Source organism: Copadichromis virginalis, linkage group LG19 (genome assembly GCF_057382275.1).
Source record: "Copadichromis virginalis isolate Kocher_CV1m ecotype Utaka linkage group LG19, C_Virginalis_male_GT1.1, whole genome shotgun sequence".
Taxonomy (NCBI): Eukaryota; Metazoa; Chordata; class Actinopteri; order Cichliformes; family Cichlidae; genus Copadichromis; species Copadichromis virginalis.
Window position 1 is genome coordinate 19,925,086 of NC_140636.1, and position 24,422 is coordinate 19,949,507.

General features: G+C 37.4%; 1 protein-coding gene across 2 annotated transcripts in view; it reads right to left on the reverse strand.

Annotated features, from left to right (window-relative positions):
* The window catches only part of alk (ALK receptor tyrosine kinase), a 435,104-nt gene that overhangs the window by 261,186 nt on the left and 149,496 nt on the right, over nt 1–24,422 (reverse strand). For both annotated transcript variants that reach the window (XM_085442295.1, XM_085442294.1), the window contains exon 2: nt 14,682–14,792. In XM_085442295.1, the coding sequence (XP_085298421.1) occupies nt 14,682–14,792 (111 nt within the window). The remainder of the gene's footprint in view (nt 1–14,681; nt 14,793–24,422) is intronic.

Here is a 24,422-nt window from a genome sequence, read left to right on the forward strand (position 1 = left end):
AACAAAAATACATTTCAATGACATCTGTTTTTTTTCTCCAAACCATGACAAAACAATAAAGCAGAATTATTTCTGGTGCCATTCTATCCATTATTTGTACGAATAATCAACAATGATTAAAATGACTGATCTGCTCATTTTCTTCCACAGTCATGTGAAAAAGAGTTTCCACAGGACTCTATGCAGCCCTGTGAAACATGAAGTACATCTCATGTTTAAGCAGCTTATAGAAGCAGTAATAACTTGCAGTAATCATTTTTCTGAGACTTGCACATTGTTCGAGAGGAATTGTGTCCACTTCTGTTCACTGAGGTTTGCTGGCATTCATTTATGCACAGCTCTCTAAAGGTCCTGCCACAGCATTTTGTTCGGGTTACGGTCTGTAGTTTGACTGGATAATTGCAACACTTTGATTTTTTTTCTCCTCTTTTCTATCCGTTCTGTTGTAGATTTGCTGCTGTGTTTGGGATCATTGCCCTGTGGCAAGACCCAATTTCAACCAAGCTATAGCTGTCGGACAAATGGCCTCACATTTGATTCTCAAACCCTTTGGTATATAGAGGAGTTCATATTCAACTCAATAACCGCAAAGTTCCCAGGTCTCGTTCCTGAAAATAAATAAATAAGATCGGTTTCGTCTTGTCCAAAGGGCAATGTTCCTGAATTCTTTTAGACAACTCCGTAAACCTTGCTGCCTTCTTGTTCAATGCTACCTGAAACCTGAGCCAAGGATTTCTGCATTGCACAGCCAACCTCTGACCTTGGATCGAATGTTCTGGGACATATGCTGCTGAGAAGACTCTGACATTGTGTTATTACACCCCTGAATGCTCTAGACCAGCAAACAGCTAAAAATTTCTGCTAGTCAAATGTGCCTGGCTACTACTTATCTGAATTCCTATTAATCAGTAATGGTGTGCTTTTTTCCACTAGGGTTCATAGAGTCCTGTGAAAGCTCTCTTCTCACATGAATGTTTATACTGTAAGGTCTAAATATGTTATGTGTATGCAGTGAATTTGTTGTAACTGCCTGAGGCATTTTCTGTGTTTCTCCAGATGCTCCGGTTTCTTGTCACAGTCCAAAGATAGGCAAGTTAGGTTAAATCCTGAATTGAAATAGGCTGTAGGGGTGAAAGTGAATAGTTGCCTTCAGTGGTCATGATTCACCTTGAATGACCCACCCTTTGTGACCCTGGATAGTGGGTTAAGCTAGTAGGTGGATGGATGCATAGATGGCTGGATCATTTACTTTGTGGACATCACTTTAATACAAAAAATGAATGTGGCACTCCGTGGCACACCTGAATAGCAAAGGCATGCCTCTACATGGACCTAATGCTGTTTATGTAATTTACAATGAGAAAACTGACTAGGCTAGGCTATAAAGCTATAAAGCACAACTAAACAGTGTGTGAACTGTGCTTCTTTCAGCCACCTGTCTGAAGATAGCAGGATGAAAAACTCAAACAGCAGAAACAAATGCACAAACAGATATTAGCTATGAGAAAATTGTCTATGTTAAATTGTGGTGGCTTTGAAATTCTCTTAATATTCCTCCTCTTGGACAAGTCGACCTAGGTGTGACAGTGTTATTATTTCTATTTAAACGAGAAGAAAAATGTTGGGAAACCACTTTTATAACTGAGATATCCGAGAAAACAACACCTCCCTTATTAAATGTAGTTATAGAAGAAATATCATGAGATATGATGCAGATATGAGAAAATGTTACCAAAGTGGAATGATTTTGGACCTTGATAATGAAAACCATACAGAATGAAGAGGTTGGTGCCAATATTTACATTTTGTTCAATATCCAATGCGAGTCTACTTGTATATCTCTTCATATCTCACTCTTTACATGTTTTAATCTACAATCCTAACATTCAGAACACAATTGGAAGTTATAAAAGCCTTGAAATCTTAGACTGAGGACCTAAAAGGAGTTTTACCTAATGAACTGATATCAATTCATTAGGTAAGCTGAGGTGGCTGCATTAGGCTGGTCAATGCTGTCAATTAAAAGGGCAGTTGCCTGTAGAGAAATCGTGGCAGCAGTCCTTCCCAACCACTTAATGCCAGAAAGGGTAACTGCTCCCATACCTAAAATGTATAATTTGGCAAAAACCCCCACAAAACTTTGATTTTTGTACCTCACTACCTCTAGCGACCTTAAGGCCTGATGAGATGTGGAGAAACGAATAACTTCAAGGTTGTAGTGAAAACTAATTTCCTTTTCTTCAATAAATGTCTCAGTGCTAGAGTGGAGTGATGCAATGTGATCAGTAGTACCGGGCTTCACACTGATCAGCACTGTTGTTCTGACTCACATGGATCCAAACTTAAAATTCAGTGATTGGGCCATTCTCTAGAGTTTAACAAAATGATTATCAGAATATACAAATCTGCAAATGCCAGTGTGACAAAGGTGAGGTTCAGAAAGTACAAGAGCAGCGCATTACTTTCAGCATGTGACTGCTGCCACTGGGCCAAAAGAAGATGGGACATTTACACAGTGTAACCTTTTACCTTTATGTATATTTGGACCACTAGTTGCACACATCTAAGAGCACTGATAAAAGAAATAACAATACCATACACAAAACGAAACACTACTCATAGCTGCAAAGGCAGCTCCTCTTTTTCGAGAGGGACTAAAACACTCTCATAATAACTAGTTCAGAACATTTCAGGGCCTTTTGGAAATTATTCCAGGAAAACTGGCAGCATATGCAAAAGCCTTTTTTCCTAACTCTGTCCTGATTCTGGGGACAAACATTTGCAAAAACATTCATACTGAATAGAACACCAAGTCCACTTTTGGATTATGGATTATCTGAATGGCAAATAAGGGTAAATCATTAGAATTTTAAAAGTGAGCTTTCTTTTTAGCTGGTCCATAACTACATTCTCTCAAATAAGCGTACTGTGGCAACAGACAGTAAATCGCAGTCTATTTATATAACAGTCATCCTTCTGTAAGTTCATGCTTCATGCAATATATTAAACATATCATCTGCTATGCAGTATGACTCAGTAATGCACAGAATTAAACCAATAGGGACACTTAATGATTGTGGGTATAACTGAAATGCAAACTTTTTTTTAAAAAATTGCATTTTTTTAAAGTCCTCACTTATTTTGGTTGAGCAGTCCCTTTAATTCTTATTTTAAGCTCATAAGGCGTAAGGAGTCAAAAGAAAATAGTGTATAAAAATGTGTTTTTATGTCATATTTTGAGTACAACCCAATCAATGTGGACACACACAACTTGAAGAACTCATATTGCCTATTTTTGTGAATTGAAATATGGGTCATAATACTATTAATAATGGTGTCTGTAGCTATTTTATAAATACTGTTTATAAATACTGGATTGTACATTGGAAATGTACTATGAAACTGCAGTATGTTCTGATGAAAAATATTGAAATATATTCAGGCTTACATAAAATATATATAAAAATCAAAATAAAATAGAAAAACCTTTTCAGGAAAACATTTTGAACACTCAAAGTTTCAGAGCTGTCTGCTCATATCTTTTGACCATTGGATATCATACTAATATTCATGTATGCAGAAATGGATGGATGGATGGATGGATGGATGGATGGATGGATGCAGAAATACGCTTGGCACATTGACAAGCCAAGCAGCGTGTGCTGCCAATTGGGGATGAAAGATTTGATTCACCTGTGGTGAGCAAGATCTGGACCTGTCATCCAATTCCGCCCACCTCCTGCATGAGCAAAGTGATTAAGAACCGATGACTTGCCAAATCACTGTGGACGTGGCTTTAATGGTTCACTCATTCTTTGGTTTAACCAACCAACCCGCCCGTAACTATTTGAAGTTACGGCAAAGGTTATTATAAAACAAGAGCTATTTATAGAAAAGCTAAGCATCATTCACAAAATCCCTTCTCCTCCTTTCTCCCAGAGAAAAATATCTATTGTTACTTAGGAGCAGATTTGTGAGGAAAAATCTTTGTGTTAAAAAGTTCATTTTAATACTTGATTTGTCCCAGAGCACAGCATAATTGCTAGAAGTGCGGACTGAATTTGAATCAGGTGTTCAATATTAAACAGTAATATCTCAGAATTTATCTCAAGAATTTATGTGCTTAATCAGTATTTCCATTTTGGGAAAAAAAGAAAAAGAAAAAGGAAAATAACAGCTTCTCAGTCATGACTTCAAAGAGGCACAGGTTTTAAATAACTCAGGTGAAATGTATCTCTATTTCTGAAGATCACAGAAAACGTGGTAGAAGAGTGGATGCATCATAAAGGCTCGCTATCCTTAAAATATAAAAATAAATAAATAATAATAACAAATGGCCCAATATGGCAAGGCTGTGATGATCCACTTGGTAAAGTAAATCCGTTGGGCATCTTTCTTGGCCCTCGGACAATAATTCTGAAAGCTAAAGAACCAAACGTGACAGGCAAAAATAAAAAAAATTAAATTTTGGAGCCCATTTTCAATAAAAGTCATCTTGCGCATCTATAAGTGCTTAAAACAAACAGAATTAACCATCTTTATAAGTGATTATTCAGTGTGATCAAGGAATCTGTAAAGCATTTACAAATATTTGTTATGGAACAATTAAAGAATGAATTCATTCTAGCTGTCATATGTAGTGACTCAGTGAAAATACCCATAGTGTTTTATGGCATGATTAAGTAATCCAATAGTTCAGGTTGTTTTGAAGTAGAATGGAAGTTCAATCAAAACAGCTCCCATGTGCCACCACAGTTATTCCATTTCAAAAGGTTTAATTTCTATTCTCTCTGATCTACACTCCATTAAGTTCAACTTAACTGAATGTAATTAAATCGGTCATGTATCCCAGTCACAATCACAATATTATTGTCTTTTTTGTTCTTGGTTACTCAAACCTTGTATTTTGAAGGTCAGGAAGGGCTCAGGAACAAACAGGCTTTGTTGATAATTAAAGACAATCTATGAATAGCAATACCCCCGAGATTATGGGGGGATGCTTTGGATACAACAGCGTGAAGCGATAAAGCATCATGGGCTTTAAAGATGTAAATCTACAGAGAATGTTTAAAGACCGTAAATCTGTGATGCCTAAATGACCAATTAGTGCTTCTTGCATCCCACTTCTTTTTAAGAAAGATTATCAAGTTCATTCAAAGGCAGAACCAAACTACCTTGATAACCTTGAAATCCTTGAAACCACCGACTGCCATGCAAAAAAAAAAAAAAAAAGGGGGGGGGGGGGGGGGGGAACGTAGCACGCTGCAATTAGTTTGTGGAAACTTGTGTGTTTAATGCATAAAAATCTATTGTAAGTGCAGTGAGGATTTGTTGCTATCCTCACTAGCCTGCAGTTGATTTTTTTGTGGTGTATAATATTCACATTTTGCAAATAAACAAAGCAGTCCTGCTGTTGTCTAGGAAATTACTGCTCTCCCTTCCTGTTGGAAAATGAATTTGTCCAAGCAAGATTCAAATTAAGACAAATGACAGCTACATGTTAGTGTAGTAATTGACGTATGCTATATGCACCAAATTACTGGGGCACCTATAACTCACACCTAAAGCCATAGAAATCCATCCCATGAAGCTCCCAGCTTACAGTTTTTGTGCTGATATTAATCTCAGAGAAGGAACTCCCTGTACTGTGGTTACTGAGTCAACAGAGCATTGGTGACTTTTACATTAGATGTCTCAGCATTTGGTGACCCTGCTCTGTAACTTTACTTGGGCCACGTCACCACTAGCCGGATAAATTTGAAAACGGTGTTTTCATTTTCAGCCGTTTTCACAGAGTTGTGCATCCAAATTGAAACGGCTGAAAACGCTTACTGCGCATGCGTGAGACGCAAGACGATTCAAACTACCTCATTTCTGTCTGCCATTTATTTACTTTCCGTCTCTTTGAAACATCGCAGCAAAATGTAGAGGAAAAGCACCGAGTTTTTTAAATGGACTAACAATGAGGTGGAGTTGTTGCTGCGAGTAACACACAAGTACAAAGTTGCAAAAGCGAGTGAGAATTAAAGAAATTGAAGAAAAGTTATCTGGAGCATGTACAAACTGATATTAATCATTGATAGATTGAGAGCAAACAAAACAACTGCTGTATAATGCCCTCCGCTATCTTAGTTTAATTGGTCACATGACTGCATCACATGACTAAAATGTGTCATCATTTTCAAAAAGGCTCCGGGTTCACTGTCCACACTGCAATGCGAAAACGGCATTGTCAAATGTATCCGCTTTGTAGAGCGTTTTCAGAACGCTGCGTTTTCCTTGACCAAAAACGGCGTCTCTTTGTGGACAGAAGGCCAAAACGAAGAGAAAAAGACGCGCTTTCAAACAAAAACATATTAGTGTGGACATGGCCTTGGTCTGCCACTTCATGGCTGAATTGCTATGGTTCATAAACATGTTCACTTTGCAATGATATCACATTTTATCGTGGAGTATTTCAAGTATAAAAGAAATTTCACAAATCATGCTTTTTAGAACAGGTCACTCTTTTACAAATATTTGTGAAGGCAGACTGCATGGCTCGGTGCTAGATTTTATACACTTTTATTTTATTTTACAATTATGAGGTGTGGCCCAAACTTTTTTCCACATGCTTTTTGGTAGCACTGCCAACGTTAACCACACTCAGCAAACTAATTTGCCTTTAAAATGTCAATCACCATGCAGACTTGAAAACATGATCTTTTGATTAGTCAACTGATGATTAATTTTAAATAGCTTCTAAATACACACAAGACATTTGCATTAAAATGTTATTAACCTGGAACAGTGGTTTCAGTTTTACACAGTACAAAGGGGAGTCAATTTTTTTTCCTCCTGTTTAATCATTGAATAAATGAACTTGCACCTTTGAATGATAGGTGTAAAAAAATGAGATGCTGATGAATGACTCTAGTAAGTCACTAGTTACCCATTGTAAATTTACCTATGAGAAAGTTAAATCTTTTACGCAATGATGGCTTGACAGTGTCAAAAGAATCAATATCACTTCCTGTAATTTATTTACCCTGTAAAGGAAGTTGAGGTTATCAGAGCAAATTATGCAAGCTGGTTATAAAATCCCATACATATATAATTTAGTTTAATCAAAGTTAGGAGATCCTTGTAAACAAGGCCAGAAATTGATCTTAATGAATTTAATATGTGTGTGCTTGAATGTACTAAAGATATTTAATTAATTAAAAAAAAAATCTAAACAGACAAGAGTGAATCTTAGGGCTACTGGTAATCAAGCAGAGCATTCCCAGAGTTGCCAGCGGTACTGAATCTGTTAACAATGTTGTGTGACTGCTTAATGAGCCTGTCACAAAATTATGACCCTGACCTTACTTATCAAACAAAGCATGGATTCAGTGATGCTTTGTGGTACACAGCTCAAGGTCAGAGAGATGTGAGCCAACTCCGGCCTTCTTAATTTTCTATACAGATTAACTACTGAATTCCCAGCAGCGCAGCGCTATTTGATCAAATACTGGGAAAAAATATGAGATGCTGTATTTGCACAGAAGTGCAGACATCAAGCAAATTACATCTAACAATGGATGTCTCTTTGTGGCTAGAGAGCTGTAACTGTGCTGACAAATCTCCCCATGAAACCCTTTAATTGACATGATGGATATGTTTATTTCCTGATTACAATGAGATTCTGTCCGGCTGAGCTTATTTATGTATCCATTTGACTGTTTAATGGCATTTGCATTTGAAGCAAATTAATTTCCTATCAAGCAAGCAGGAGCCTTTTGTAAAATATATACATATGAATGGATGTGTGGCAAGTGATTTTTGACAAACAGAAGGTGCAACAGGGACTAGAAATAAATTAAAAATCTGTAACCCATATTGTTTATTTTTTTTCTATTTCCTAATCTGACTTGAAAACGACAAGTGCTGGTCCCAAAACAAATGAGTATTTTTCAAAGTTCTTTTTTTAACAGTAACATTTTTGATGTGACTTGCTAGGAATATGAAGGTAAAAGTGGTTAACTCATCTGTATTTCTTCGCTCAACTGCATGCGACAGTTACTGATCCCGGATTAGAAGGGATCAAAGTCAAATGTCAGTAAACCCATTCCTTGTGAACTTATTCCCTTGCTTCATCCATAGCATCCACTTTTCAAAACTACAAAGGTGACAAGCTGGCAGGGGGTCAAGAGAGGTTCTTCACAATAAACTCTCTGCAGATAGAGAAAAAAAATAGCAAAACCCAAACCCATAAAAAACCCTTTGCTTTACAGTAGATTTTTAAAATCATAACAGTTTGTGAGTTTCTCATAATTCAATAGCAAGCCAAAGCAATTGTAAACAACAGCAGCACATCCGCCAGCAAACCCTGTTAATTTGGTCATTGCATTTCCACCCATGACAGACCCCTTGTTTTTATCCACTCCAATTTTAAAATTGGTCCCATTATTTAGAGCAGCCCACAAATGACCAACCAAAAATAAAGCTGCAACAGAAGCATAGACTGCGGTCAGATGCCAGATGTGAAATACAATTTATAGCTACACATACTCATCCTTCAGAGACACAACAAGTCAATTGCCACTGACTCCCAAAAACAATACCGTAGTAACCATTTGCATATTTGCTGGTTTCTACACAACAGATGCTGAAAAGTCTTTCTGCCACAAAGCATTTAGAAATCAAGTCAGGTAAAAGGCTGCATAAAGAGTGACGGTCTTTAAGTGGATGTAACCAGCAGCATACTGTCTTAGTTGGTGGGTGTCTTTTTTTAGAAAAAAAATATTCCCCACATAAAATTGTTTTTTTTTAGTATAGCTAATACATAAAAAAACAGTAGTGCTTCAAATGTTTTTTGTTTTTGTTTTGTTTGTTTGTTTTTTTTTACCACAAATGGTAAATGGTAAATGGCCTGTATTTATATAGCGCTTTACTAGTCCCTAAGGACCCCAAAGCGCTTTACATATCCAGTCATCCACCCATTCACACACACATTCACACACTGGTACAAGCTATGTACCAGTTTAATATCACATAATAAATGAATCAAATAATAAATCACACTAAAACATTCTGGAGAAGGCAGCACCACAGACCACGAGGATAAATAATTTGGCAATCCCACTTGAAGTTAAAGTGTTTGAAATTTTCACCACTAAAGTCAGTAGATTCCAGTGAACTGAGTTCTGTTTTATTATCCCTCACTATTCAAGTGCCTAATCCCAGCTATGGTGGCTGCTATCTTTACCTCAGCTATTAATCCTGGGTGAGAAGACCCTAACCCTAACCCATCAGCCTTTATTTAATTTGGAAGAGGCTGTAAACCTGTGTGAACGGAGTCCAATATGGCTCAGTGCCATACTGAGGCAGGTTGTTCATCATATGCTGAGCTAACAGTAGCGCACTGTTTTTGCCGCTGTTAACTACTGTTAGCCTCTGTTAGCTTCTATTCACTGGCATAAGTGAAATGTTTTTATAAGTGCATTTATTGCTTCTGGTCTTTGATGCTGAGTAAATAAAGATGTCATAGCTCATATGTGACATATTAATTAACCATTGTGCAATATAATAATAATAATAATGCATTTTATTTGAGGGCGCCTTTCAGAAACCCAAGGTCACCTTACAAAAAACAAAATTAATAAAAAGAACAGTAGTCATAAAATACATAAAATAAGTTAAAATTACAAAACAGAGCTTGTAAACAGAGCTTAATATCAAACTGTTCGCCACAGGGAAAGTATGGTTTTTACAATACTCATGCATAACATTAGCTAGCATAAGGTTAGCATATAACCAATGTTGTTTAGCTGGCTCTTGTTAGTTATCCGGATATGGGAGGGTCACATTTCTAATCTGATGACATAAAAGTAATTGTAAAAATATTGAGAATAAATGAGCATGTTTGTGCACGTTTTTGTGTGACTTTTGTTCAGGAGATGAGGCATGAGGTGAGAAGTGGACTATTTTCCCTCTCATGAGTCTGAAGGTGCAGCCACAATATTAAATGGTTTTCTGGCTCTAATATAAACAGCATCCTGGTAGGTTCACTACTTCCTAGCTATTAGACACAATATCCACTTTAATAATAATAATAATAATAATAATACATTTTATTTAAGAAACTGCCTTCCAAAACACTCAAGGACACTGTACACAAGCAATAACAACAACAAACATAACCATTTACAAAATAATAAGGATAAAACATTGAGCAAATAAATAAAATAAATTAAAGTAGCAGGATGGAAAAATTTATGTGGAATAGGCTAATGTGAATAGGTGAGTTTTGAGTCTGGGCTTAAAAAGAGGGAGGAAAGTGTTCAGAAAACAATGTGTGTGAGACTAATGAGGTTTTAGTCTCGTGAGGAACGTGATACTAAGAGCTGGTATTAAAGATTTGATGTGATTTTTGTATTACCTCAGTAAAACAAATTTCTAACGGGTCTTGAATGTGATACTAAACTATAGTTTTGCCTCATCCTGGAATCTACAATGTATCTAGATATCCCTTGCATGAACACTGGAGGAACTTTTTTTTTTTTAATTTGTTTGAATGACTTCTACACCTAAACGAATGCTCAGAGGAGCCTAACTCCATGCACTTCACCACTTTAAATAGCTGTGGAAATAAAACAGCGCACCAACTAGTAGGGGTTGGAAAGGCTAAATGATATGACTCCAAGAGGCAGCCACATTTAAGCACCTGCTCCAGTGTTCTATCCTTTATAACCCTCTGCCTTTGCAAATGTGTTTTATTCCAGCGCTGTGTCTCATTACACAAGAACAGCACTACCAGCTGAGTGAGGCAGATGTTCCATTGTGGAGCACAGCAACTCCTCAAGTGGCTAGCATCCATCTGAATGCCTGTGTTACAGCTGGCAGGCACAGCTGATGCAGGACAATCCATCTCCATGAAGAGAACAGGTCTAAAGTGATAAAGACGGCATATGGGAAGGTTTTAGCAAAAGAGAATATGGCTATGGTCAGTTCCTGCTGCCATTTTTCAAAGAAGGACATAAATGTTGATGGGAAGCAGGAAAGACTTCAAGACTGAGGGCTGTGACGTTATTGACATCACTGACACAGTGGGGCAATAAAATCAGTTTACCAGCACTGAAATTCAAACAAGGAAGATGAGTTGCCCTGTATCTTCGCAGCTAAAGCTGCTAATCGAAGCGAGAGAGGGAGAGTATGGTGGCATAGGTCCAGTCGGTCTGTGCTTTTGGCTTTTGTGGTAGGTAATAAATGCCAGCGGACAGCAGATGCTGTAGGGAGAGCAGAGATCTATCGCTGCAGCCTACAGCCAAGTTCACCGTGCCATGTTGTTGTGACTTGTCCTCTCTCAAACCTTTTCTCAGCACCCTCTGATGCTATGTTACACAATATAAAACCAGCCAATCTTTAAAAGTCCCTTGGAGATTTATCAGAAGAACCAAAGAGTCATGACTCCTTTTGGCTTTTAAAAATGTAATCTCTCCAAGAAATGAAATACAAAGAACAAATAGGAAGGAAAGAATGCCTATATACTGACAGAATACAATGCATTATAACGAGTACTAGTAAAAGTGTACATTTGTTCTTGTCTGTTCAATCAACATTTAATTTGTTTCACTGAAGCTCACCATTACTCTACATCAGCATTTGTAATCATCAAGCTTTTACTGTCCAGATGTAAGCCTTCCTGCTCCAGCCAAACTCACTTCACTAATCACCATACAGAAAAATAAAAATAAACCCTCTCTGGGCTTGTTAACATACTAGAGACAATAGGTCAGAGCTGTCATTGCATGAAATAGCAGAAAAATGTACTTGGCTGTGTCCATGACAGGCTGGTTGATTCAAAAACAGTATGGCAATCTGTTGTGTAACTGACACCAGTTCAGTCAGATTCACTGTGGACTGTCAGAGCCACGAGCAGCTGAAGCATGGTCCCAGAGATCCACTGTCAAAGATGTGTTTCATAAACAGCTGGGTGACAGTTTGGTGCTATTGGGAGTTTGAATCATCACTTACAGGATGACCTCCAACCCTCCAGGATGGCTGGAAATGGGCAAAAAAAAATCTTGCTGGAGCCGTCACCTCCGAGTGATGCGAATGGGTTGATGTGACAAAGATGCACACAAGCGCCTAAAGGGTTACACAGATGCTCACACCAAGTGATGTAATACTGAACTCTGACATCTTTAGATCACTTTTCAAAGTCACTTTTGGGTTTGCTGTCTCAGCATCAGCTTTGACTGATGCTCTAAGACAACAGCTGCAAGAAACTGTGTTTTTATTCATTCAAACATTTTACATTTAGAATGGCTTCAGCACAGAAAACCGACCTTTGAGGCCAGTGTCATTGACATGGTCTTGAAAATGACTCTTTTCTTCTTCCTCTCTTGCCATCTCTTCAGATTTGATTGGCCCACTAAAAGCTTGCTTTTGAACTATGATTAGCTAATTTTAAACATAATGCCAAAATCAACCCACTTAATTTCTTCTTGTTTACAAAACATGACTAATTAAAGTCATTAACAAGGGTCCTGAAGGATCCTTGAGAACGAATAGTGGAGTGGGTAAACCTCTTAGCCTTTTTCACACACAGAATATGTACAAATAAAGGAATGGTTAATCAATTATGGCCCTTAAGCAGATTTACATGACATTATATTTTAGATGATTTTAAAATGTGTGTCAGGAGTTACAAAATAGTGATTGCAATTGTGTCTGTGAAATTAATTTCAAATTATCAGCTCTGAGTATATCCAATCCAGCAGCAAAGCAGTAAACTGCTTCATATGCAAGTACAATGATGTGAAAAGAGATGTTTTTGCCTTAAAACTAGTATAGAGTACACAAAGTATACTCTGTGATCAAGTGGATTGTAGAGCAACCTTCTCAACAATTTGAAGAATGGTTTTCTGTAGGACTTCACATCATTGCGGAGGAACTGGCACGTTGTTTCAGAAGCGTTGTTTCAGTTCATTGAGGTTCGTAGGTTTGCATTTATGCACAGCTCTCTGCACACTATTACAACACCTGATTCTACTGTGCCTGACAGTTGCTGAGAGGTGTTTTTGTTGATTAATGCCAAACCTCTCCATTTTGGTCTCATCTCACATTTTTTTCCAAAAATCTCTGATTTGTTTTGATGCAAGCATGCAAAATGAAGCCATGCAGTCATGTTCTTTTTAGAAAGAAGCGTTCTACCCTTCCAAATGAACCATACTTGTTTAGTCTTTTCTTATGGTACTGTTATAAACTTTAACAATTAACATGCTAATTGATCCCAAACAGAATGGTTTGATCTTTGCGTGAATTTGCTGGCTGGTGCACTCCTGTGCAAATTGTTTGCTTTGCAGTGCATTGTTTTAACATCTCAGGTGGCCACACTTTCTGATGACGAGTTAGTGAAGTTCTTGTGATTATCAACACATGGCTATTACTTACTCTCTAAGGTTCTATGGAGGCAGTAAGTGTATACTTAAGTCCAAACTGCCCTGTGAAAACTATTTTTTTTAAACAGACTGCAGATCTGTTACTAACACAGCTTTAAGGCTTAGTGATGTCTATGAAAAGATTGAATGTTTAATGCTGCTAATGACTTTTTAAGACATGTTCCACATCAAAAGACAAAAAAGAAAAATAGATAAAGCCATGCATTATAATATCCCATGTAAGCATATCCGTTTTATTGCATACACTATCTTAGTTGTAAGTACATAAGACTATGTCTCCTTGACTGTGTACTTGTCTTTTAAAGTTCATTTCACATGCAGCATCTGTTTTTATGTTTATTAAAGCTTCAAAGGTCTCAACAGTTTTGTCATTTTAAATAAATCTGAAAAAAAAAGTAATTCTTTACGCCTTGCTGCTTTCAGGATTCAAAGAGAAAGAAATAGATTTTCATTATTTGACATTGCTGTTTTATATTCAGAGCAAACTTTTTCAAAGTTCTAATTGATTTCTACACATCGAGTTCACTTATTAATAAAAACACTTTTTGGCCATTTTATGGATGGATTATTTAAAATTAAGCCTTCTTCAAAGACTCATGCTAGATATTTTAGTCCCATTTCTCTTCCATTACATTTATATGGAAGAGAATTTTACATTTTATTTTATACCAAAAAACAACCTGGCTACATGTACATTTTTACTAGAGACACACTGATTAACCAGCCAGGGTCTGGAATTAGCTTATTTCTAGTGTGCTTTTGACAAAAAAGTTTACTTTTGCTCATATATGCTATAAGATATAGTTGTTAGAAAGACAATAAGAACTGGCAAAAAATTTGAATCTGTAGGTCACACTTAGAAAAAACAAACCAAGATATTGTATCAGCCAACTGAAATGAGCACATCTCAAATAAAAAAAACAACTCTTTCCAGCTTTTTCTAGGTTTTGAACTGTCTTAATTAAACTGCTTATGTAGAACTGTATCTTTTTATATGCATTGTTTCATTTCATCTCTGCTGTAATTTCACCTGTAAGAAATGTAACACCTTACAGGTGATGCGTGTGTCTGAGTGTGTGAATTCAAGAATAAATACGTGTCTATCTTCAACAAAATCTCAATTTTGTGCCTTGTAGAGAGCAGACAAGACAGAGATTTACTGTGTGCTGAGGGAAAGCTGACGCCAGGTGTTGAGGACAACTGGGAACAGAGATCTGTGGTCTGTTTGAGGAGGGCTGACAAAACCTCACTTACCGGAAATAGGAACTGAGTCACTGGGAAAACTGAGGTTGTCCTCAGCTATCCAGGAGAAGCTCCAGTATCCTTTAGGAATCCCAGGAGCAGTCCTACCATTCAGTGGCTCACCTGCAAAAATAGCAAATCCTCATTTTACTTTCAGAGTACATGTTGCAAAGAATGACTATGTTAAGAAATTCAGTAAAATACACTTCATTGCTTTGTTTATTTAATTTCTGGCACTGATTTAGCATCCACGTTGCACTCCCTTTTCTTTATTAGTCCAGCTTAGTCATAAGTCTGCTTCCTTCATTAAAATTTGTAAACGCTGTATGATCTTGCCTTTTTAGACTAAAAAGTATTTTGATGAACCGTTTGTACAGGCTGAGTCTTTTTTTTCTAGCAGACAAGCTGAAAAGGAAAGTGAAAGTCTTATAGTTGAATCACCAACTATTACTGGAGTTTCTGCAGCAATAATAAAGTACACTGAGGCATTTCACTAAATAAATAACCATTGTAAACTTCACCACTTTTATGTCAACAAAGCATCTGCAGTTTTGGTACAGAGTGAACTGGAGTGATAGTATGAAAGTCCAAGGAGCCATATGAATTGGTTATTGGATATCAATAGACTGCATAATTACCTGTAGGCAGATTTGTCTACTTTTGTTTGACTCTGTCTTCACCTTCTAAACTCAAAGACTAATTATTGCAAGATCGAATAGAAGCATGATACTGTAAAGTAGATGCAAAAACTTTCTCTCTCACTTTATGTACCCCCTATCTTCCAACGATGCCATCACACTCACAAACACACACACACGTACGCTCTCCCTCTTTCACTTTGTCCTTAGTCCATGGATAATTACTACAAAGTCACAGACCAATACACTGCTGCCTAAAAAGGAGACCCCTGCATAAATCCTGCAGTCATTTCAAATGAGCCTTAAAGAGCGATTGATTGTATATGCTGACTTTCATTGCACTAAACAGTTTACAGTTGGCTTCAGCCAAAATGAGACCAGGAGAATATTAAACATGTTTTCTTACTCAGAAAGATTTCTACTAACATTTAAAGCAGACTGCATTAATATGACTATTGTTTAGATTTTTTGATGAGTGATGAGTGATGAGTGGTAAACTATAAAGTATCTCTGTATTTGGCTGCAGTTCACCCTTAATTCTGACTAGTCAACACACCTCTGCTACAGAGAACAATTACTGTAAGTTTAGTAGCTGCCACCACTATGCTTCATTGCAAGGACAATGATCAGAGATGATTTACAGACTCTGTTGTTCACACTACACAGTGTTCAGAATTTTGATCAGAGATGTCAATATCTTTCTCATCAGAACATAAAGTTGCTGTCATTGTGGGCTCAATGTTCTTTTAGCATTTATTGGTTCATTCCATGTGAGTTTTTATTTGCTTTTTACTCAAAAGTGTCTTCTATCTAGCCACGTAACAGAGGCCTGATAATTGACGTGATGCTTAAGTGATCCTTCTAGCATGACTCCCCACTGTGCAGAGGACTTCTGAAGTATGGGTTTATCGCTCAAAACTATATGAATATACCTTAAAACATGAAATGAAAATGATTATTGCTGAACTTTCAACAACAACAACTTTTCAAAAATCAATATACAGTAACAATTGTACTGCAAGAAGGCAACAATTTATTTCCAGTGGAGCTCAAGTTAATTTTCACTTGCAAACATGCCCTGTGTTTATTCTTTATTGCAGTCAGCATGTAGAACCACGACTCACTCTAGTCCATTTTATGAAAGGGGATTTTCTCTTTCAAAAGATTGTGCAACTGTGCATGGCACACCCGTGTCCAGTCACATAACTCAGCTGCTATAATGCCTTACCTATGCTTTATGAGCAGTAGATGTTGGTTTTTTTCCCTCCTCGCTGTGTCCTTTGATTACATGCCTCTGCTTCCAGCTTAACCTCAAACAATTCAGCAGGTGCTGACTTCCGCAATTCTGTTTTTCTTTCTTTTTATCATCCACAGAGCCACCAAAGATGCATAATTTCCCTTTTTCCCCTTCTTGTAACACTATTCCTAGGCTATATATCCTCTTTTTCCTCTATGCATGTAGTCTTTGCCCTTTTGTCAAAGCAAGTCCTTGGTTGTACTTCTAAGCGCGAAGACATTTCTGCTCTCAATAAATTCACCCTCGCTATCGTCATATTGACTGTCAATTGATTTTTGTTTCCAGAGCTAACTAGTAGCTACAGTAGCATCATGGTATAGATGGAATGAAGTGATATAATATAATAAACACTGGCTGTAATATAAAGTCAGTTCTAAAATGATCTTTTGGCCAAATTGTTATTGAGATCTACACAGACATGAAGAACAAATGTGCATGCTTTCTAAACTATGTTCAATTAATCAATAAATTTTTCTACCAGCAAAGCTCAGAAATGTTCTTTTACAGCTGAAGGCTCTGTGAAATAAAACCTCATACATAAGAAATAAGGGGTCAGAATACATTTTGAACTCACTGTAAATGAACAGAGTCATACTCTCAATTTCCAACAGAATGTCATTAAGTAAAAAAAAAAGAGAGAGCTTGCTGAAGCATTCTGAAAGTTTCATACGTTAGTCAGAACAAGGGTACAACTGTATGTCTGGCAGCTGAGTGAGTCTATGCTCTTTTTATGATTTTTTGTACATCTTTAAATAATATATCAGTTTTATAAATCTGTTTGGTCCATTTCAATTAAAATAAATTAAAATGACTGTAACAATACTATTACAAATTCCCAGAGAAAATTATTTTTGTAACCCACAAAATCAGGTGCATAACAAACACATGAACTGCTGTGCACACAGTTGGAGAACAGAACAGAGAAGAGAGATCTCAGCTCAGTGAGCAATCCAACTCTATCCCACCCACACTCTAAAATCCTTTAAATGCTTAGTGGATTTATCAATGAGGCTTGACTCAAGCTGTCAGTGAGACATGCCTATGCATAAACATACATCTCTCTTAGTTGTGTACACCCATGTTATTTCTTTTACTATTAAAATTGCAAATATCCAGAACCTTTTGTTTAACTTAACTTTTGTTTAACTTAAGGTTTAACTTAACTTTTGTTTTAATGAGATTAAAGTGGGGATTCTGAAATACCTTCAAAATCCATTAATGATGGGGAACTAAAACATAGTAGAGAAACATATGGAACAGCAAACTGTTTTGAGTGAACAGTCCTGTACATGAGGTATGTGCCGCTTGTGGCCTTTGTTTCAGAGGAGTGCACGGGTCCATAAAGGCAGCCAATTACCCATGAAAAGTGGAAGCAGGGTAAGCATACAGACAGTAGATCTTTGGCTCAGCCAGACCTGCAAATTGGTGTGGCCTTCACTAAAATCATCATGGTTGTGAAATGTTTGCACTCAGAAAAAATTGACAATTCCAATACGTCAGTCACACAAGGTTTTAGAGGGCTAATGTGGTCTTTGGGCGTAGTGGCAGTGCTGCTGGTGGTTCAGTCAAGTGTGATTAGTGAAACTATGTCTTAATCATCCCAAGTTTCAATGCAATTGTCCGAATGTTTGGTAATTAGGAACTTCTACAATCTTCTTGTTCTTTCAGCTGCTCACTTTAGAGGCCATCCTATGCCTAGTATCCTCCTCTGTCACACAAACCCCCTTCTTCTTTTACTACATACAAGAAGAGACCATTTAAACATTAAACACTAAAATTGTGTAGCTCTCTGCATCTCACCACTATAGCAAAGTTAGTTTGAACAGTAAAGGCTATTATCCAGCCAGCAGGCACTGAAGACACATAAATCAGACACACCCCTTCCACATACCAATTAAAACATTCCTCCACAGATTATTAATAAGCAGAAAGTTCATGTTGCCAACTTTTTTTTGCATTGGCGATCAAGCCACTTCTTTTTTTCTCCACATCAGAATATAAGAATATAGAATTTTAATACTCTGAAATAAGTTGCGCAAAGGATTTTATGCCTATCTTTTAACTGCAAAACAAAAACAATAGCAGTTAAACTCCTGGCCATGGAAGATCTTGTCTAGAGAAGATCAAGCTAAACAAAGACATATCTAAACGTAATGCAAAACAGCTGGAGTATGAAGCACTAACAGCTAATTGAAAGGGAAATGAGAAAGCCACCCTTCTACCTTGTTGGAATTTCATGCTCTTTGGCCTTCTGCATCACAATTGTCCTCATCTTTTTGCCCATTAATTAAAGATTTACCTAGGGATACATACATTACTGCCTAAATAAATCGATTACCTGTCCAGCCCAGTGACGCGTCATTAAATGTTCGTCAAAGTCTGCCAACACCACATCAGGCAGCTGAGGCCTGGAATTGGCTGCTCTCCCTGCTACAAAAGACCACATTGATTTCCATCAGAGGAGCCCTCATGTCCACTAAGCACTCTGACTTTCATTAAGACCTTCACCGAATTCCACACACGTTTCTCGCCAATCCCAAAACGCTGTGTGTGTATACACAGTCATTCACAGACCTCTACCAACAGAGGCAAGGCAAATACTACATCCCTAATTAAACGGTCTTTAAACAGGAGTATGGCGACACTTAATTATTCTCAAATGTTTCAGCTACATTAATACAGGTGTCATGTTTTCCTAAGGCTTAAGTCTCATTCTAACAACGAGCGACAAAGGTTAAACAGGGTTAAAAAAGGAGAGACAGCTAAGTGTTCTTGTGAAAATGCCACCCACCCTGCTTGCTGTAAGCTTTAAGTGGGAGATGAGTTGTTTCTAAGAGGCTTTTTGCATTTGTCATAAGATGCTGGTACATTAATATGTTTTTGCATAAACCCTGACTTGTAAACAAGCAAGGATTTTGGTTCAACTGTTTGATCCAGCTTATTAACTTAAAGTGCTGCCCATGAAACCGACCCTTAAGACCTCCAAAAATGCAACCTCTTCTCTGGAGAGAGATCCAATCTAAATCAACTCACTTCTCCCTCTCGTCAGCTATTACTGAAAGCCAAACAGCAGCATGAATTATTACCTGCAGAGCAGAAACGACTGACATAGTGACAGGCAAATCTTATAGTTAAGATTTGCCTAACTGCATTTGAAACTGAGCAGTTTAACAGATTTTTCTTAGTCTAGCTGACTGAGATCATGTGACTACAGAAATATCAAAGGTTATCTCCATTAAAAACTTGCTTTGTTCGTGTAACAAATTTAGCATTGAGCTGAGACGCTTTCACAATATGTGACGAGATACTAGCAATGCCAGACACCAAACACTGATGTACCATCAGAGGGATGCCTTCTGATGAAGATGCTCCACTCACTTGACATGTATACCGTGAATTGCGAGTAAGGTAAAGCACTGTTTTGTCTCTCAACGTGAACTTTAAAAGATTTTATCAAAGAAATGGATCACAAGCCTTCAGTGTGAAACCATTATCCCAGGGATTAAAGAGCTGCTCAATGACAATGAAGGTGTCAACTGGGCTTCCCTGATGCTCATTAAAGAAAGTGATTTTGCTGTTGTACACTGAGCCCCTTTTTTTCTTTTGAAGCTTTGCTACACTAGTCAAACATACAGCAACACCTCTGAACAGGCAGCCCAGTATTCACAAATAATGCATGAAAATGGTTTGTTCAGTCACAGAGTGGTATCTGAAGTTGGAGAAAAAGTTCTCCCCTCTCATTTGCTATGCTGGAACAGTTTGTGGCCATGAGATGAGTACTTTAATGATGAAAAGCACAAGTTTAATTATATAGACCTCTTTCCTTTATGCACATTTTACTGTACATGTAGCATTTTGCATTGAAGAAGTAAAAAAAAATGCCAGCTGTTGATTTTCAACATCAATTTGAGACATCTGGTGACACTCAGAGACATCTCAACCTTATTCTGAGAATGATTTCTTTCACACATCCCACGAGGGCTTTTCTTCTTTGTTGGTATAGCTCAAGTAGTGAGTAAATATGCCAATGTGAGGAGATGTTCCAGTGCATTAATAATTGTTTAGAACAGAAGCTTCTAAGAGAAATGTTAATGACATTATCCTGTGTGCATGGCAGAATTTGTAAAACAACATTAGGTTTAATATTGTAGTTTAGCCTGCTAATTTGGCTGCTCATAAGCACCGCAGCACAGTGGTGCAGTGGCTAGCACCTGATGATGGGTTATCCTTTACTTTACTTTATTATTCATAAAAATTCAGTGTCATTTATATCTGCCATTCTAATTTTCATTTTTTTATGTAACAAGGCAGATTTAACAGGGTTATAATTTCAAGAACAACTTGATCAAAATGTGAACATAATTTTCATTTATCAGGGCATGGAGAGAAAAGATAAACAGAAATTCTAAAGCTTACTTCTCAAAACCCAAAAAAGCAGATAAAAGATTTTTTTTCCCTACAGTTACATCCGAGGCACTAAAACACTACAGCCATTGTACCTAAACAGGCGAATGTGAACTCAGTGGACTTAACGGGATAGCTTGCTTGAGCATAATTAAATGTACCGAGGGAGGTTGCTGCAGAGGCAACATTTGTTCTGCTGACAGACAACTTTTCAAATCAGATCTCATTTTATTCTTAAGGCTGAAGCCAATTTCTGCTGCCACAATGGATACTGAAGCTACGGGCATCCTTTCAACCAGAGTTTGATAGCTGGGATGTTGTCTCGAGGAAGCAATCAGAAATTACCAAATGTGAGAGTTTCTGATTCTGCAAGCACTAGCATCCTTAGTCCTTCTGCATGAGGAGGCTAGTGCACTTCTGACCATGTGGTGGTCACAGATGGGCTCTAAGACCTTGTCAACATAGTTGCAGTATTGATAGTAGGCATAAAAAATAAAAATAATCAAAACTGCCTTTTATTTAGCTCAGACTGATAGCTGTTTCCTCCTCAGAGTACTCTTCTCCCACAGTCCAAACCCAAGTCCGTTAGGTTTACTGGTAATGATGAACTGGACACAGGTGGAGAAGTGTGAGTGCGAGATTGTATGCCTCTCGGTGTTAGCCCTGGGATACCACCTGCACCATGGGAAGCATGATATTGCACTGGTTAGCATTGTTCCCTCACAGCAAGACCGGAACCTTCATGTATACCACTGTGCCTCCCTGTGCTGCCTCTCACAGTCCAAAGGCATTAGGTTAATGGATAAAGGCCTTAGTTGAAGGTAGATAAAGTGCATAAAATACTGTATGATTGCATGGTGATTTGTGCCTTGTGGTTTTTGTAGCACTTTGAGTGGTAAATAAGACTAGAAAAACACTATACAAGTGCCAGTCCATTTCCATGTCCAGTATGTAACCTGCCTCTCACATCCTTCCAGCTCTAGCCTGTATAATACCTTTGAGTGTTTTACCACGATGTCAGGGTTCCTATTTTGTTACATCATCAAAGCACCCAGAAAGCAAGATCTGAGTTGTTCTTATTGAGTGACACATTGATTAGTTTGTGGCTTCTCTCTTGCAGACAACTAACATGTTGAGCTGTATGATTATAATGAAATTGCTAGTTTGGTATTTCGTGTGCATATGAATCATTCATCAAAGAGCAGGTTTCAAAGCCCACTCTGAACAAGATGTGATTATCATAAAGCAGAAATTACTGTAGTTTCCCATGGATTGCACTGACTGAGCTGATTACCACTTTGTAGGGCACAAGATCAGAGACCCTCGAGAAAAAACAATATAAAGTTAAAATTAGCACAGGACGTGGAAATTTTTACTTTTAGCTAGTGCTTTATGCACACTGAAGTACTTTAACAGAACAAGAGAACAATGCACAGTGCTCTCCTGTTGTATCTGAGCTAGCCCACAGTGGCTCTCATTCTTCACTACAAAGGGTTTTCAGCAAATCTCCCAGCAGCCAAATGTAGGGATGAACTATGTAAAAAACACAGGCTGACACACAAACACAGCCACAAACAAAATATGGCCAAGAATGCTAAACTGAAATATGTTCTACATATTCTCCCTAACCGTTAACATGTACGGAGACAACTCTCTTTTCCTCTCTGTGGAGAAGTCTGCTACTGCAAACAGTTGACAGGCAATGTTTTAAGATAAGATAAGATAACCTTTATTAGTCCCACACTTGGGAAATTTGTTTTGTCACAGCAGGAAGTGGACAGTGCAAAAGTTATGAGGCAAAAATTAGAATACAATAAGAATAAATACAGTACACAACTGTACAGAATAGAATAAAATAAAATACTATATACAGTAGAATAAAATAAAATAAATATACAATAAGATAAAAATAGAATACAAATACAAATACTATATACAACTGAGTAAAAATACAACGATGACAGAAAGGATTATTGCACTTAGTATTATTGCATATGTATGGATGTGTGTGCTTGATCAGTTAAAGTCTTTATTATGGAGTCTGACAGCAGTGGGGAGGAAAGACCTGCGAAATCTCTCCGTCCCACACCGTGGGTGCTGCAGTCTACATGAAAAGGTGAAGCCCTTGTCCCTTTTAGCGGATCATCATTTGCTGTTTTGAAGTACTTTGAATTTAAGACAAGTGATGTTAACCAATAATGACTCATGGGCAGAGCGCTGTAGAGTTGTGTCTGTGTTGCAACTAACTTATTCAACCGCTTAAAAATACCCCAAACTACAGTATAAATAATGCATGAAGGCCAAGAAAAACAATGCAGTGGTTGCTAATGTGACTCATCCAATATCATCTTAGACGTGCTGCTGCACAGCGTGTCTACATATCCATCCAGCTCACAAGGGCGCAACTGCTTTCTGTTTGGCCAAAGATATGCATGCAGTAAACACAGTGAGTAATGAAGGATTCAAAAAAACTATATGAATAACAGACTAAAGATATGTTATCCCTTTATGCAGTTTTTCTAAAGTGGCAATACCATCAAAGTATGCAAAAGCACACAGGGGAAAATGGCGAGGGATCTCACAGCTGTCAAGTATTGTGCTTCCAGTTTAATTCACATCCATCATGCAGGTACAATGAATGGAATGAAAGACTATATTTCGCTTCCAAGAGATGCACTTGGGTCAGGTGAATAAACACATCATTTGTCTGCAAAGAAGTGTTAATTAACAGAAATGTAGCACAATATAAACACAGTAAATGGTAAATGGACTGGTTCTTACATAGCGCTTTTCTACTCTACTGTAGCACTCAAAGACCTTTACATGAAAGCAGGCCGCTATTGTTTTAATTTTGTGTTAGATTTTGGTGCATTCATTGCAGATCCTGTGAATTCAGGTGGACCAAATTTTATTTTGATGCAAATAATGGTTTAAAAATGGTTACAAATTCCTTTAATTTTCCTTTATAATGGAAAGCAAAGACCTTTGTGTGCAGGAAAAAAATCCTGTTAAGACATTGACCAAATCTCTAAAACAATTACTACCTACAAAAGTAAAATGTATGGCAGAATATACTATGATACAATACAGTATACCATGTAAAAGTACCCTAATCACTGTACTACGAATCCTTGAGGCCAAGTCCATAACATGCAGCTGTTTCAATTAGATTGATTGTCATTTTAACTGATTTTTTTATTTATTTATTTATTTTTATTTGAATTTTATTGAATTTTATTTTATTTTATTTGTATTCTTTCCCTTATTGTTGCATGTGTGTTGTTGCTGCCTGTGTTTGAGTAATTTCTGTAACTGTGAGACACCTGCTGCTGCCTATCTTGGCCAGGTCTCCCTTGAAAAAGAGGTTTTTAATCTCAATGGGATTTTCCTGGTTAAATAAAGGTTAATAAATAA